The sequence below is a fragment of the Notothenia rossii genome, assembly GCF_949606895.1.
Source record: "Notothenia rossii genome assembly, chromosome: 9".
Classification (NCBI taxonomy): Eukaryota; Metazoa; Chordata; class Actinopteri; order Perciformes; family Nototheniidae; genus Notothenia; species Notothenia rossii.
The window spans coordinates 1,765,287-1,778,878 of record NC_136907.1 but is presented as its reverse complement, the minus strand read 5'-3'; the positions used below and the strand labels follow the sequence as shown (position 1 = coordinate 1,778,878).

Genomic DNA, 13,592 nt, shown 5'->3' with positions numbered 1-13,592 from the left:
GAGGGACTATTTTATTTTGAACATCATTATTTACTAATAAAAACTATTTAAATTAAAAATGTGTATTTTTCTTTCATCTTGCCATTTTATAAAGGTTACCAAGTTACCAAGTGTGCTGTGCGTCGGGCCGAACCACGCCCCTTAGCTGTGATATAATGAGCATACGACGGCCTGTCGTGAGCTATTGCTTAAATATATTGCACATATTGCATATAGTTTGATGGTATTTAACAGCAGCAAGTTACACAATTTACAAAATGCAAAAAACACACCTTGTAACGATTCTAAGGATTTAGTCGAGCATACAACCGTAAATAACTTGTAGGCTACCTTGTCTCGGACTCAAAATTAGATGGTGTTGCTGATGCTTTTTCAGACATGTCAACACTGTACAAGTTAACCCAGTTTACCAACAAATAATTTAAAGCTCCCATGTCATGGCCATTTCTACTGATCATAATGCCATTGTTGAGGTCTACTAGAATAGATTTACATTGTGCAATTTTCCAAACTCACATTGGTTTCTCATACAGCATCTTTGTATAGTATGTGTATTCACTCTGTCCTAAACGGCTTGTTTGTAAAAGAAACTAAATGTGTTGGAAGATGATGTGGAGGCTGCAGCGTTGGCCCCGCCTAGCAGCCTTCCCGCTGTCCGTCTTCTCTTAGGTCCGCAGTGAATATTTAAACACTGCCGGTGAGACTGCTTCCACTCATTCGTTTTGAACGACCTGATCTACCAAGACTCCAAAATGAGTGGACGAGGAAAAGGAGGAAAGGGACTTGGCAAAGGAGGCGCTAAGCGCCACCGCAAAGTGCTCCGTGATAACATCCAGGGCATCACCAAGCCCGCCATCCGCCGTCTGGCTCGCCGCGGCGGAGTGAAGCGTATCTCCGGTCTGATCTACGAGGAGACCCGCGGTGTGCTGAAGGTGTTCCTGGAGAACGTGATCCGTGATGCCGTCACCTACACCGAACACGCCAAGAGGAAGACGGTGACCGCCATGGATGTGGTGTACGCTCTGAAGAGGCAGGGCCGCACCCTGTACGGCTTCGGGGGATAAGCAGCTGCTGACCGACCAACCAAAGGCTCTTTTAAGAGCCACCCACATTACATGAAGACTTTCCTTTACTATGTGTCGTTCAAGATCACTCATGTTTCAGTCAAATATAATACACTTGAAGAGTTGTACAATATTGTAACGTTCACAGATCAGGGTGTCCGCGGGGTTTTAAAAAGTATTAAAAGTTGATCAATCAATTTAGCGAAAATGAAGGCTATTAAAAAGTATTAAACGGCATTTTCCAAGGTATTAAGAAGGTCCACAGCAACGATAACATGAAACACCTTTTAATTTACTGAAACGACATGTCTGAAACCCCTCTCAAGGCGGCCCCATGCATAGCGCGCCATAAAATGCTGCTAATTATTTTAAGTTTCGTTGCCTTGCTCCGCTCTGTGGGGGGGGGGGAACTAAATGACTAGGGTAACTGGTTCCAATGTGGGTAGTGGGTCCGTGTGTGCCCTATATGATCATTTTCTGATAAAGATGAAATAGCCCGCCTCCATCTCCTGCTGCTAGGCTGTCAGAAGAGGGGGGAGGAAAAGAGAGGCAGTCACCGTTTATTAAATATTATTATACAGAGAACAGAGTCGTTATCAATCTGTTTTAAAGCTCAATAAATAACAAAGAAGACCTCTGACCGGCACTTTTCTAATTTTCTATGGAAGATTTAAACTTTAACGGACATGTTGACCGGCGGAACATTTTTTTTACGGAAACTCTGCCGCACGGTCCCCTCGTTCTTTGGAAGAGGCGGTGAGGTGGGTGTTTTTCATCTGCTGTGGACTACCGGAGAGATATACAGCAGGAGAACACGCCGTCCACCGCGGAGAATAAACAGAAGGGCAACCATGCTCCGGGGTCCTCTTCGCTGTTTTTGGTGTATTTCGGGCGGCAGCAGCGCCACTTACAGGCCTCGTTTCCAGCATTTCCAGCGGTCTAGTGTGAACGGACACGTTAATGAATCGAATGCGTTTGAACGGAAGCCTTTTTTGCGCTTGCGTATGCGTTTTACCATATACGTCCTCGTGGGGCCGGGGTCTAAGCCAAACTATATCCGGTCACAGAGATCTGCTATTTTAAAGTAAAGTCAACACATATCGACCCTAAATATAGTCTATATTAAGAACGAGAAAAGTCTTAACATATATATCCTTTTTTGTAAACATATGACAAATGTGTGAGGGTGATGACGTCAGAGCATCATCCTATGTGCCAGGGCTTAGCCCCGGACAGCCCCAGCCCAATTTTTCCCCTGGGAATTTGAGAGGGAGCTCCTATGGCATTAGCCCGCTGAAGCTCACCAAAGTTTAACATGTCATAGTTAAAAATTGTGTCAATTGTTTTGTTTATTGGTCAAATACTAGTTTCTAATGGTTTCTGAGGAGTTTTATTGGAATGAAAGAGCACAGAGTCTACAGAAGCAAAAAAGCAACATACTGCATTAAACCTGACCTTCACAGAGAGGTTGAAGTTCATGTGGAGAGGAGGCTTTAGTAGTCTGTCTGCACTCTGTTTAGTTTTGCTATCTTACAATGACTATAGTAAATGTGACTATTTGTACTAAGGTGTTGAACAAAGCACATTATACCACAATTTTTTCCTTACAGTATCCGAAAGATACGTTTTTAAATATAAGGTAAAGTGTGTTGCCAATGTAACCGGTTAGAACTCAAAGTTGCGATGAGGTCTTAAAATGTATGGAAAGGGTCTTAAAAAAGGTCTTAAACTGTATTAAATTTGACTTCAGGATTCCTGCATATACCCTGACAGATGGAGTCGGAAACAGGCTTCAAGTTATTAGGCTTTAATAACTCTTATTTTCTGAGGATCACAGATTCAGGAACAGCTTGTGGATTCAACCTCACCCACTCTGACGCTAACTCCCACCATACCCATAGATATAACAGTGTCTACGTCACAACTTCCCCGCCCTCCCCCGTCTGCTCCCCCAACCACAGGACCGCACCTAGACCAGCATCACTGTGCAGCTCTGTGATTGGCAAAGAGACGGGGGATGCCTGAGTGATACCCTCAGCATCCTATCAGGGTCGCTACAATATATAACACTTAATATCTCTAAAACAGGATTCTAACTTACAAAGAAGTATTTAACATTTCATCTTTTTGTTCACCGTTCCTTATCTGTTAACCAAGACGAATATTTTAATTCAATATATCAGACACCACGGTGGATTCTGACAGCGTGTGTCCTGTGGGTATTGTCCACAGTAATCTGGATTCATGTCTAATATGTAATGGAAGGCGCTTTGAACACTTGGGAAAGCCCTAAAGTAAATACCATGAATTATTAAGTTCAAATGTTTTTCAATAGTCAGGAAATTATTTCTCAGAGCATCATTATTGGTTCTCTGAAACGAAATCAATTTATTTGTAAACTTCCCGTCAACTACGTAGGTGTTAGCATGTACACAGAACCACTGAAACGTTATCGTTAATTGTGCATGATCCAGCCTGTGTATAACCTGCGGGCTAATGACAACATCATTTTTGACTTCACCAGCGCCTGTTGAGGGGGATCCGCCGCTACCAGAAGTCCACCGAGCTGCTGATCCGCAAGCTGCCCTTCCAGCGCCTGGTGAGGGAGATCGCTCAGGACTTCAAGACCGACCTGCGCTTCCAGAGCTCCGCCGTAATGGCTCTGCAGAAGTCCAGCGAGGCCTACCTGGTCGGCCTGTTCGAGGACACCAACCTGTGCGCCATCCACGCCAAGAGGGTCACCATCATGCCCAAGGACATCCAGCTGGCCCGCCGCATCCGCGGGGAGAGGGCTTAGAGACTGAGACCAGGACACCCACACACAACGGCTCTTTTAAGAGCCACCTACACCTTTCAAAGAGTTACAATCCTTGATATTAATGAATACACTGGTTCACACTTTAGTTTTCTGTACCGTCATAAATATATCTTCCAAAGAAGTAACGAGTCAGTGTAAACACCAGATTGTGTATTAGTGTGTTTTCATTGTTCAAATAAATCTAAATAAGTTTCAAAGTAGGCAGACCAAAGAAAATATAGAAGTATTCTTAAGACACAATTATGATTATAAAGACAAGTATTTACAAGACATTTAAGTAAACAAATAACTTTTTAAAGCTAAAAAAAACACTTCACACCGAGTGTATTTAATGTGAACTGCCGTGCATTATATTATATCACTGACTCTCATCATACTACTTCCCTGATGGCTCCCACAGGACTGCGGACATCCTCGTGGATTCATCTTCTTATTACAGACACATGCATTCCCAAAGATTTGGCCTTTCCAAACATTTGGTCTACCTACGCTGTAAATGTATCATCTCTTTGATTTACACACGGCATCTATTGCACGTCTCTCCGTCCTGGGAGAGGGATCCCTCCTCTGTTGCTCTCCCTGAGGTTTCTCCCATGTTCCCCTTTAAACTGTGGGGTTTCTCTGGAAGTGTTTCCTTGTACGATGTGAGGGTCTAAGGACAGAGGGTCTAAGGACAGACGGTCAGGGGGCCTGAGGACAGAGGGTCTAAGGTCAGAGGGTCTGAGGACAGAGGGTGTCGTATTGTCATACTGATATTCTGTACAAACTGTGAAGTCCACTGAGACAAATGTAACATTTGTGATATTGGGCTAAATAAATAAAGATTGATTGATTGATTGATTGATTGATTGATTGATTAATCATGTTAATGAATCCAGGAAATCTTTTATATAAATACATTAGTTTGACCTTTTAATAATGACTGTACATTTACAAGTTCAATTCACTTCAGAAAATGTAAACCGTCACGAGCAAAACTAAATAATAGTTTATAGATTAGAATGTGCCATCCTCTGAAACACATACATATGATGAGAATAACATACGATACTAATTGTTAAATATTCACACAATTGTAATTTAGTCCAACATTTCATTTGGTTTCTTTCTCCTTTAAGAGATGAGCGATTACATGAACTCATTCTGTGATTTGGGCTTTCAGTGCATCTCAACAGGTTTGATCACATGAGAGCTCAACCAGGTTCATTTCTATTGATTTGTTTCTACCTGAAGATAATCAAGCCATGAACCATAAATATAACAGTTTAACACATATTATTACATCAGTATAAAACATACTAAACATCATAAAAAGCAATAGGATAGTATGTTATAACATCAAATCGCCAGTTTAAAAAGTATATTATATTGTGGATAAAGCAAAGTGACTTTGATCATAACTATGGATTACTTTACTGTATTTTGCTTTAGTTCAATGGTTCTTCCATCAAGATGGAGGATGCACAAAGTAACATAAGAACATATGTTTTAGTTCATTTCACAACAAAGTCAACAATGCTCTTTTGAAAGTAATCTCATAATGAGCGATTGTTATGATGAAGAATGTGCTTAAGACTTCCTTATATTTAAACATGTGTGAGCAAAGCACATGTACGTATTATTGGGGATTTCTATCCTATTTGATTACAGAGAGTATTGATAACAGATCTTCTTCAGTTATTATGATACGTTTGTATTAAAACTGTGGGTAAAAAGAGGTATCTTTTGTTATTACTAATATAAACTTTAGACTATTTAAATTACACCATGTTCGTTTTAGTTTGTAATTTAAATAATGAGTGTCTCTTGTGCTTTCCTTTGAAACAGATAAAGGTTAATATTTGGTCTCTAGTGATCATCTGTCACCAAGAACTCAGCCAGTCTTATCCAAACATGAGTGTGTTTGCAGATACCACAATAACCTCTATTTCATCCATATGTAATCATAAGAGATGTCTGATTTTATTTCAGGTTTCTAAAAGAACACTTACTCTCTCCATATAAACAATAACAATTAAGGTTTAAAATATATTTAAGCATTTAGGAGAGAAGTTAGAGGAAAAAGTCACCGTGCAGCCCCTCTCATTGCAGTAGTTAGAGCAGGTTTATAGTCTTCCCTATCAAAACACAATACATGTAAACACTTTATTTGACTTTTATACGAAGAGCAACGTATTCACCATATGTTCGATACAACATGACCCTCTGAATGTTCATTTAGATGTGCTTTTTATACATGTATTGTTGAAGAGAAAGCACAAAGCGGCCCAGTGTTCCTGCTGCTCCTGAGAGACGGGCTGAGTTGAGTCTCTACGGTTCTCATGCTGCGTTTAAGACCCTCTCTGTGAATCGGGGCTTTCCCATCAGTCTCATTGACTCGTATTTCTGAGAGCATCATGGCAGAAGAAGTCCCCACCGCAGCACCCGGCGCCCCGGCAAAGGAACCAGCTAAGTCCCCGAAGAAGAGGTCCACCAAGCCGGCCATGAAGGTTGGTCCCGGCGCCGCGGAGCTCATCCTGAAGGCGGTCACCGCCTCCAAGGAGCGGAAAGGAATCTCTTACGTGGCTCTGAAGAAGGAGCTGGCTGCCCAGGGCTACGACAACACCGCTCACATTAAACGCGCCGTGAAGAAGCTCCTGGAGAAGGGTTCCCTTCTGCAGGTCAAGGGAACCGGGGCGACCGGGTCCTTCAAGGCGGCCAAACCCGCCGAGAAGCCCAAAAAGCCGGCGAAGAAGCCCGCAGCCAAAGCCGCGAAGCCGGCAGCGAAGAAACCCGCCGCTAAGAAGGCGAAGGTAGCAACACCCAAGAAGGCGACGAAGCCCGCTGATGCTGTCAAGAAAACCCCCGTGAAGAAGGCCACAAAGAGCCCGAAGAAGAAGGTGGTCAAGAAGGCTGCCACCCCCAAGAAGGTAGCGACTCCCAAGAAGGCAGCCTCCCCCAAGAAAGCAGTGAAGAAGGTGGTTAAAGCCAAAGCTGCTAAACCAGCGAAGAAGGCTGCTGCCAAGAAACCAGCGAAGAAGTAAACGTTAGCTCCTCATCAAAAGGCTCTTTTCAGAGCCATCACATGTCCTCCAGAGCTCTCTCCTGAAGGTTTCATCTGTTCAAACCATAGACTGTATAACATTCAAACATGCGAATAAGAGGAAGTTGTGCTTTTTATTAATTCATATGTAAGTGACAATTCAGAGGAAGACAAAAGGGCATACATCATGGTATAATGCAAATAATAACATTTACATTGTTTTGAAAAAAATAAATCAAAATAGTTCAGATATGTTTATACTTTATAAACACCTATAGACAATACACATTTATTTTTTTAAATATCGTCAAATAAATTGTAAATGACAAACTGCTTTAATTCCTTTATTTCTTCCAGACAGGAAAGTTACACAATATAAAATACAACACTAAAATGTTCAAATAAAACCTGGTACAGAAAACAGGAATACATTCAGGGGGATATAAATCTGAGGAGTCAGTCCACCCTCAGACTCACCCCTCCTCGGACAGTCCTCTGGGCCTGCAGCCATCAGGCTGAGCAGCCAGGGGCCAGACCTGAAACCCAGTGACAGAAACTGCTGTTTGTACAAAGACCTGCACAATCACATGTAACTATAACAATTCAAACCCAAATATATATCTTAACACTTCCTATATTATTTTATTTGTGTATCATTTTCTATCGTTGTGAATATGCCCTGTTTTTCTCTCCGTTTCTGCTTTACGTCCTGAATATCCACACAGGGATGAGGAAAGCTCCATGTTATCTCCTTCTTTGTGAAATGAGTGCAACATGTAGAAGGCAGTGTGGGAGATAACAAGTCAACAGAGTTAGATACATATTCTTATACCAGCAAAATATGGAATAACTAAGAAGCAGGCAGTATCATTAATAACCTCAACAATGTGGAAAGAGATGTTCAAGAGGAAACAAATCAATGAAACAAGAAAGAATCCGAAGTAAACCGTTTCATAGCATCCCGCTCTTCCATGTAGTACAAGTAGTACTAATAAGTGATATTAGATATCATGATATAACACTCAGTCTGTGACATCCTTATCCACCTTTTCATGATCATGTGAACACTTGAAGGAACATGTTTACTGCACAGCTTTGACTTTTAGTTTAGTACAGTGTGGTATTCTGTTTCTTCCATCTCTCATTCTGATTATCTCCATCATTCACTGACTCGTGTTTTGATTTCAGTCGGAGAAGACGCACTTTATATAAGCAGTGTTTCTAAATACACATGATCTTAACAAGAAGATGAATCTTACTGCTCTGGTCGAACATCAATGAGCCTTTTATCAACAAAGAATAAAGCTGCCTTCAGGTCCGTTACATCTGCTCAGGTAGAGATTTAAAACTACAACTTATATATGATTTATTAAATGTGTTTGTCATTTTAATAAAATAAAGAGATAACACACTGAGACCTGGGTTCAATAGGACTTCACTGTTAGAATGACTTTGGCTTTTATCATGTGCTGATTATTATGTCATTGTATAACTTCATCTCTTTCTCTTTACTTGCTGCTGTGAGCTGCCTCCATCTGTAGCCTGTTAGCGACACATTGTAAAATGATGAACAATAAATAAATAGGTCTAAATTGTGAACACTGTGCTCATCAGCCAGATATGATGAATATATTCATTACATTTACTAGAATAGCACCAGGTTTAGTGTCTTTCATTTTAGTAGCAACTGGAAGGAGAAGTCTTTACGTGAGCTCCCTTCTGATTGGACGATCGTCGATAAGCTCACTGATGGCCAATCAGAGAGCAGCTGGTGGATATAAAGAGCCGCTGTGGCGAGCAGCGAGCCACACTTCGTTGTAAACCCGAGAAAAATAATTATGTCAGGAAGAGGGAAGACCGGAGGAAAGGCCCGAGCCAAGGCTAAGACCCGCTCCTCCCGGGCCGGGCTCCAGTTCCCCGTAGGCCGTGTCCACAGGCATCTGAGGAAGGGTAACTACGCCCACCGTGTCGGTGCCGGAGCCCCGGTGTACCTGGCCGCTGTGCTGGAGTACCTGACCGCTGAGATCCTGGAGCTGGCTGGAAACGCCGCCCGGGACAACAAGAAGACCCGGATCATCCCCCGCCACCTGCAGCTCGCCGTCCGCAACGACGAGGAGCTCAACAAGCTGCTGGGAGGAGTGACCATCGCTCAGGGAGGCGTGCTGCCCAACATCCAGGCTGTGCTGCTGCCCAAGAAGACCGAGAAGGCCGCCAAGAAGTGAAGACCCTGAACCCGCTTCAATAAACACCAAAGGCTCTTTTAAGAGCCACACACTTCTATCCAGAGAGCTGATGCTTTCCTCAATCAGCTGTTTGCTGCTGTGTTGCCACACATGTGACTGCAGGCCAAATGTACTGCAGAGAAGTCTCCCTCTGTAGTGACCCTCATCATGACTCAAGTGTATCAAAGTTTATTTATATAGCCCAATATCACACATTTGTCTCAGTGGACGGGGTTTGTACAGAATATTAGAACGACCCCCTCTGTCCTTGGACCCTCATATACACCACTCCCGGTGGTGTTTTTACATCATTGTTAAATAATGATATAGATTAACTGTAAATATTATATTAAAGAGCCGTTATACATTAAATAAACAGCTGTATACATGAATAATAATTAACTGTGCTGCAGAAGAGACACATGAAGTTCCTTTATTTGTGATTATATTCTCTAAAATATGAAATCACAAAGCTTGGGTTTCTAAACAGTCTGTAAACCATCCCATCAACTTTATTGTCAGTCTTTCAGTTTGTGTGAACAGACAGAGATCGAAATAGTGATTCCCATAATCCAGAGAAATCCAAATATATATATATATATATATATAAATATATATATACACAATCTATTCATGTTTTTATGATGCTCATATTACTGCTAATATAGATCATGTTTAATATACTTTAAAGTACCTTAATACCTGTCACTTTAAGCGTATAGCAGGGTCCTTACCAAAAAGTTACCAGAAAATAAAAAACCATAACCAACCAAAAGTACTTTAAAAATGGGGAAGGGTCTTGAGTTGGACCGCGCTCAGCGAAGTTTTCTCCTTTACGTCCGCAGATAAGATTTAAAGTCTGTCGCTAGTTGGAGTCAACTTCATTATGTTCTAGTCAATTTAACCAAAAATGTCTGGAAGAGGATAAGGAACAGTTAAACAAACAGTGTGATGTCAATTTGGTGTGGGGTACAACAAGGGAGGTTGCTAAACGTAATTTGTTATTTAAAAGTAGGGAATATGGAGGCCTGGGAGCCATAGACCTGGGCATTAAACTAAAAATTACTTTTGTAAAAAACATCTCGGCTGCAATCAATAGGAAAGCACCTCCGGTCGAGGATGGAGAAATGGGATGGAAGAAAAGAAGAGGCAGAGCTAGAAATGGACCCTATTACAATTAGTTTATGGTGACTTCACAACTGAAGTTCAGCATTTAGGGATTGATTGAATCGGACTACCGAATAGAGTAATTTTTAAAATTATAAACGATTTCAAATATGGAGGTGTTATAACATACAACAACCTAACACCTGACGAAGGTAACGAAGTCTTGAAATTTGTGAAAAGTAAACGGTTATCGGAGAGCATGAGAGACGTGAGGTGGCTGATATCAGTCAACAGACTTGCGGTCAGAGCTGTGGTTTCATGGAGCTGCTATGTGAAAACTAGAACATGCCCCATGATTAACTGTGAGGAGGACGAGACTCTACAGCACCTCCTCATGGACTGCTGCAGAGCCCAGGAGGTGTGGTCGCTCCTATGGGGCATCGGTTTAGACTTCAATGTAGAATAATCTCAATCATGTATTGTATTCTGGATGAGGGGATGGACAATAAACACAGGGACCTTTTTCAGCTAGTAATTTGTATCACATGTACGAAGATCTGGAAGACAAGGTGCAAGATGATACTAAATCAGACGATCATAAACAGTGGCTCCATCGTGAAACAGGTTATCACTGAACTAACACTAGAACCGCCAGAGGTCGCTGTATACCTAAAACCGTCAACGGGTAAAATGTACCCGCTATTGATTTTCAAGGTACAATGTTCTTTTATTTATCATACAGAACAGTGAGTTTTGATCGCACAGGGATGAAACTTATACCAATAGAATCTGTGGACTCTCAGCTTTTCATATGATATAGGTTGTGCAGATAACATGAAGTATATAATATCGCTAAGAGTGCTGATTTAAACGCTTGGTGTTAGACTTGTGTTTTGTTTAGGTACAAATCTCTCTATCTCTCTATCTATCTATATATCTATCTCTATCTATCGATCGATCTATCTGTAATGTTCTGTTCAATGGACATATAATTGTCTACATAAACAGACGAAACGGACTACTTCTCTCATTCCGATTATCCATCTTTGTTCAACTGGCACGTAACCTGCACACATGCATTACGTCCTCAACGTGAGCTCAGTCATCCAAGATCTTGTATTCTCCAAGATTAAACTATCTATAACTATCTATCTGTCTATCTCTCTCTCTATCCATCTATCAATATATCTATCTATCTCTCTCTCTCTATCTGTAAGGAACCGCAGTAGACAAAAGGCGTTTCTATAGCAACACGTTATGTTTACGCTGCATTTTCTACGAGGTAAATATTACCTGCTGGCGGATATAGGTATAAATAGCGATTTTTTTTTCAATCTGACTTCATATTGACAATTGTTAACAACAGAGGGTGCTACATAACACACTTTCAGGAAAAGTCACGGACTGGGAGACTTTAATATGTTATTGAAAAATAGTTACATACAATCAAAAAACAGCTGCGGGTAAAATGTACCCGTTGGCGGTTCTAGTGCTAAGGAGAAGAAAAACCCTGGACACATCCCAGACTCAGCCATGGGGCGTTTTGAGTCTGTGACCGAACTGAGTCTCATTGGAATATAAACGTGCTCTCTTTATGTTATTTATATATGTATGAATTGTGTTTTATGTGTGTTATTAATGTAACCTGTGTAAAAAAAGGTTGTCTCAAAACTCCGTGTGTAAGACGATCCACAAGCAGACAAATACAAAATGGATTTACAAATGCCTGATCGAAAGTTGTAAATATTAAAGAGATATTCAAAAAAATATTTGGCTTATTTGCAGATCCGTTTTACATTTGCAAATGTATTTGTGAGTTTGCAAATCTTTTAAAAGCATTTGTGGATGGTGTTTTACAAATCACATATTTACACACAAATTATTTGTATGAAACAAATCTAAGCACGTATGTAGCCCATAACATGCCTCTTACCAACTTGACTTAACACAGACTAATGCAATGTTTCTTCTTCCCACCAGGCACCCAAAACATATTTATGTTATGAAAGCCAATGAATCATTCCAGAGTTTAAGTGAAGTCAAAATGATGTTGTCATTAGCCCGCAGGTTATACACAGGCTGGATCATGCACAATTAAAGACAACGTGTCAGTGGTTCTGTGTACATGCTAACACCTACGTAGTTGAAGTGTGAAAATAAATTGATTGCGTTTCAGATAACCAATAATGATGCTCTGAGAAATAATTTCCTGACTATTGAAAAACATTTGGATTTAATAATTCATGGTATTTACTTTAGGGCTTTCCCAAGTATTCAAAGCACCTTACATTACATATTAGACATGAATCCAGATTACTGTGGACAATACCCACAGGACACAGGCGGTCAGAATCCACCGTGGTGTCTGATATATTGAATTAAAATATTCATCTTGGTTAACAGATAAGGAACGGTGAACAAAAAGATGAATTGTTAAATACTTCTTTGTAAATTGGTGTCCTGTTTTAGAGATATTAAGTTTCATGTAGTGTACACGTCTTCTAGTGTTTTATTATATTTGACACAAACATGAGTGATCTTGAAAGACTCATAGTAAAAGGAAAAGTCTTTATGTAGTTTGACTTTGTTGTGAAATGAAATAAAACATATGTTCTTATGTTACTTTGTGCATCCTCCCTCTTGATGGAAGAACCATTGAACTAAAGCAAAATACAGTAAAGGAATCCATAATTATGATCAAAGTCACTTTGCTTTATCCACAATATAATGTACTTTATGAACTGGCGATTTCTGGTAGAATAGTTATAACAGGAGAAACTCTCTGGATGGGTTGAGTGGCTCTTAAAAGAGCCGTTTGTTGGCGATATGTCGGGTTTACTTGGAGCTGGTGTACTTGGTCACGGCCTTGGTGCCCTCAGACACGGCGTGCTTGGCCAGCTCTCCGGGGAGCAGCAGGCGGACGGCGGTCTGGATCTCCCTGGAGGTGATGGTGGAGCGCTTGTTGTAGTGAGCCAGACGTGAGGCCTCCCCGGCGATGCGCTCAAAGATGTCGCTCACGAAGCAGTTCATGATGCCCATGGCCTTGGAGGAGATGCCGGTGTCGGGGTGCACCTGCTTCATCACTTTGTACACGTAGATGGCGTAGCTCTCCTTCCTGGACTTCCTCCTCTTTTTGCCGGTCTTGCTGGCGGTCTTGGCGACGGCTTTCTTGGAGCCCTTCTTGGCCGCTTTGACGGGGGGTGCGTCTGCAGGCATGACTACAGGTTTAGGTCTGGTAGAGCTAGTGACTGCTGAGAGCAGAGCGGTCAATTTATATCCACCCTATTCAAATATCAGTGCGCTGTTGCTCGCATCGGATTGGTAGTTTCCCGAGGTGGATGTAGCGTATTCTGAGGTGA

At 41.4% G+C, this 13,592-nt stretch overlaps 5 protein-coding genes across 5 annotated transcripts; 4 read left to right on the top strand and 1 right to left on the bottom strand.

The window, feature by feature from the left end:
- Positions 1–731: 731 nt before the first annotated feature.
- Positions 732–1,248, top strand: LOC307020238 (histone H4). The gene has a single exon (XM_079651475.1). It carries the CDS (start codon positions 753–755, stop codon positions 1,062–1,064), a length of 312 nt encoding a protein of 103 aa, XP_079507601.1. The 5' UTR covers positions 732–752; the 3' UTR covers positions 1,065–1,248.
- A 230-nt stretch (positions 1,249–1,478) lies between these two features.
- LOC307018405 (histone H3.2-like) lies at positions 1,479–4,031 on the top strand (the record flags this gene model as incomplete). The annotated part of the gene is made up of 2 exons (XM_079648636.1): positions 1,479–1,487; positions 3,589–4,031. The coding sequence occupies 2 exons, from the start codon at positions 1,479–1,481 to the stop codon at positions 3,859–3,861; spliced, it is 282 nt and encodes a 93-aa protein (XP_079504762.1). The 3' UTR covers positions 3,862–4,031.
- A 2,246-nt stretch (positions 4,032–6,277) lies between these two features.
- Positions 6,278–7,928, top strand: LOC307020363 (histone H1.3-like). The gene has a single exon (XM_079651670.1). It carries the CDS (start codon positions 6,279–6,281, stop codon positions 6,903–6,905), a length of 627 nt encoding a protein of 208 aa, XP_079507796.1. The 5' UTR covers position 6,278; the 3' UTR covers positions 6,906–7,928.
- Positions 7,929–8,739: 811 nt separating this feature from the next.
- LOC307020364 (histone H2A) lies at positions 8,740–9,146 on the top strand. Its single transcript, XM_079651671.1, has one exon. The coding sequence runs from the start codon at positions 8,743–8,745 to the stop codon at positions 9,124–9,126; it is 384 nt and encodes a 127-aa protein (XP_079507797.1). The 5' UTR covers positions 8,740–8,742; the 3' UTR covers positions 9,127–9,146.
- Positions 9,147–12,849: 3,703 nt separating this feature from the next.
- On the bottom strand, positions 12,850–13,462 carry LOC307020365 (histone H2B 1.2-like). The gene has a single exon (XM_079651672.1). It carries the CDS (start codon positions 13,447–13,449, stop codon positions 13,069–13,071), a length of 381 nt encoding a protein of 126 aa, XP_079507798.1. The 5' UTR covers positions 13,450–13,462; the 3' UTR covers positions 12,850–13,068.
- Positions 13,463–13,592: the final 130 nt, after the last annotated feature.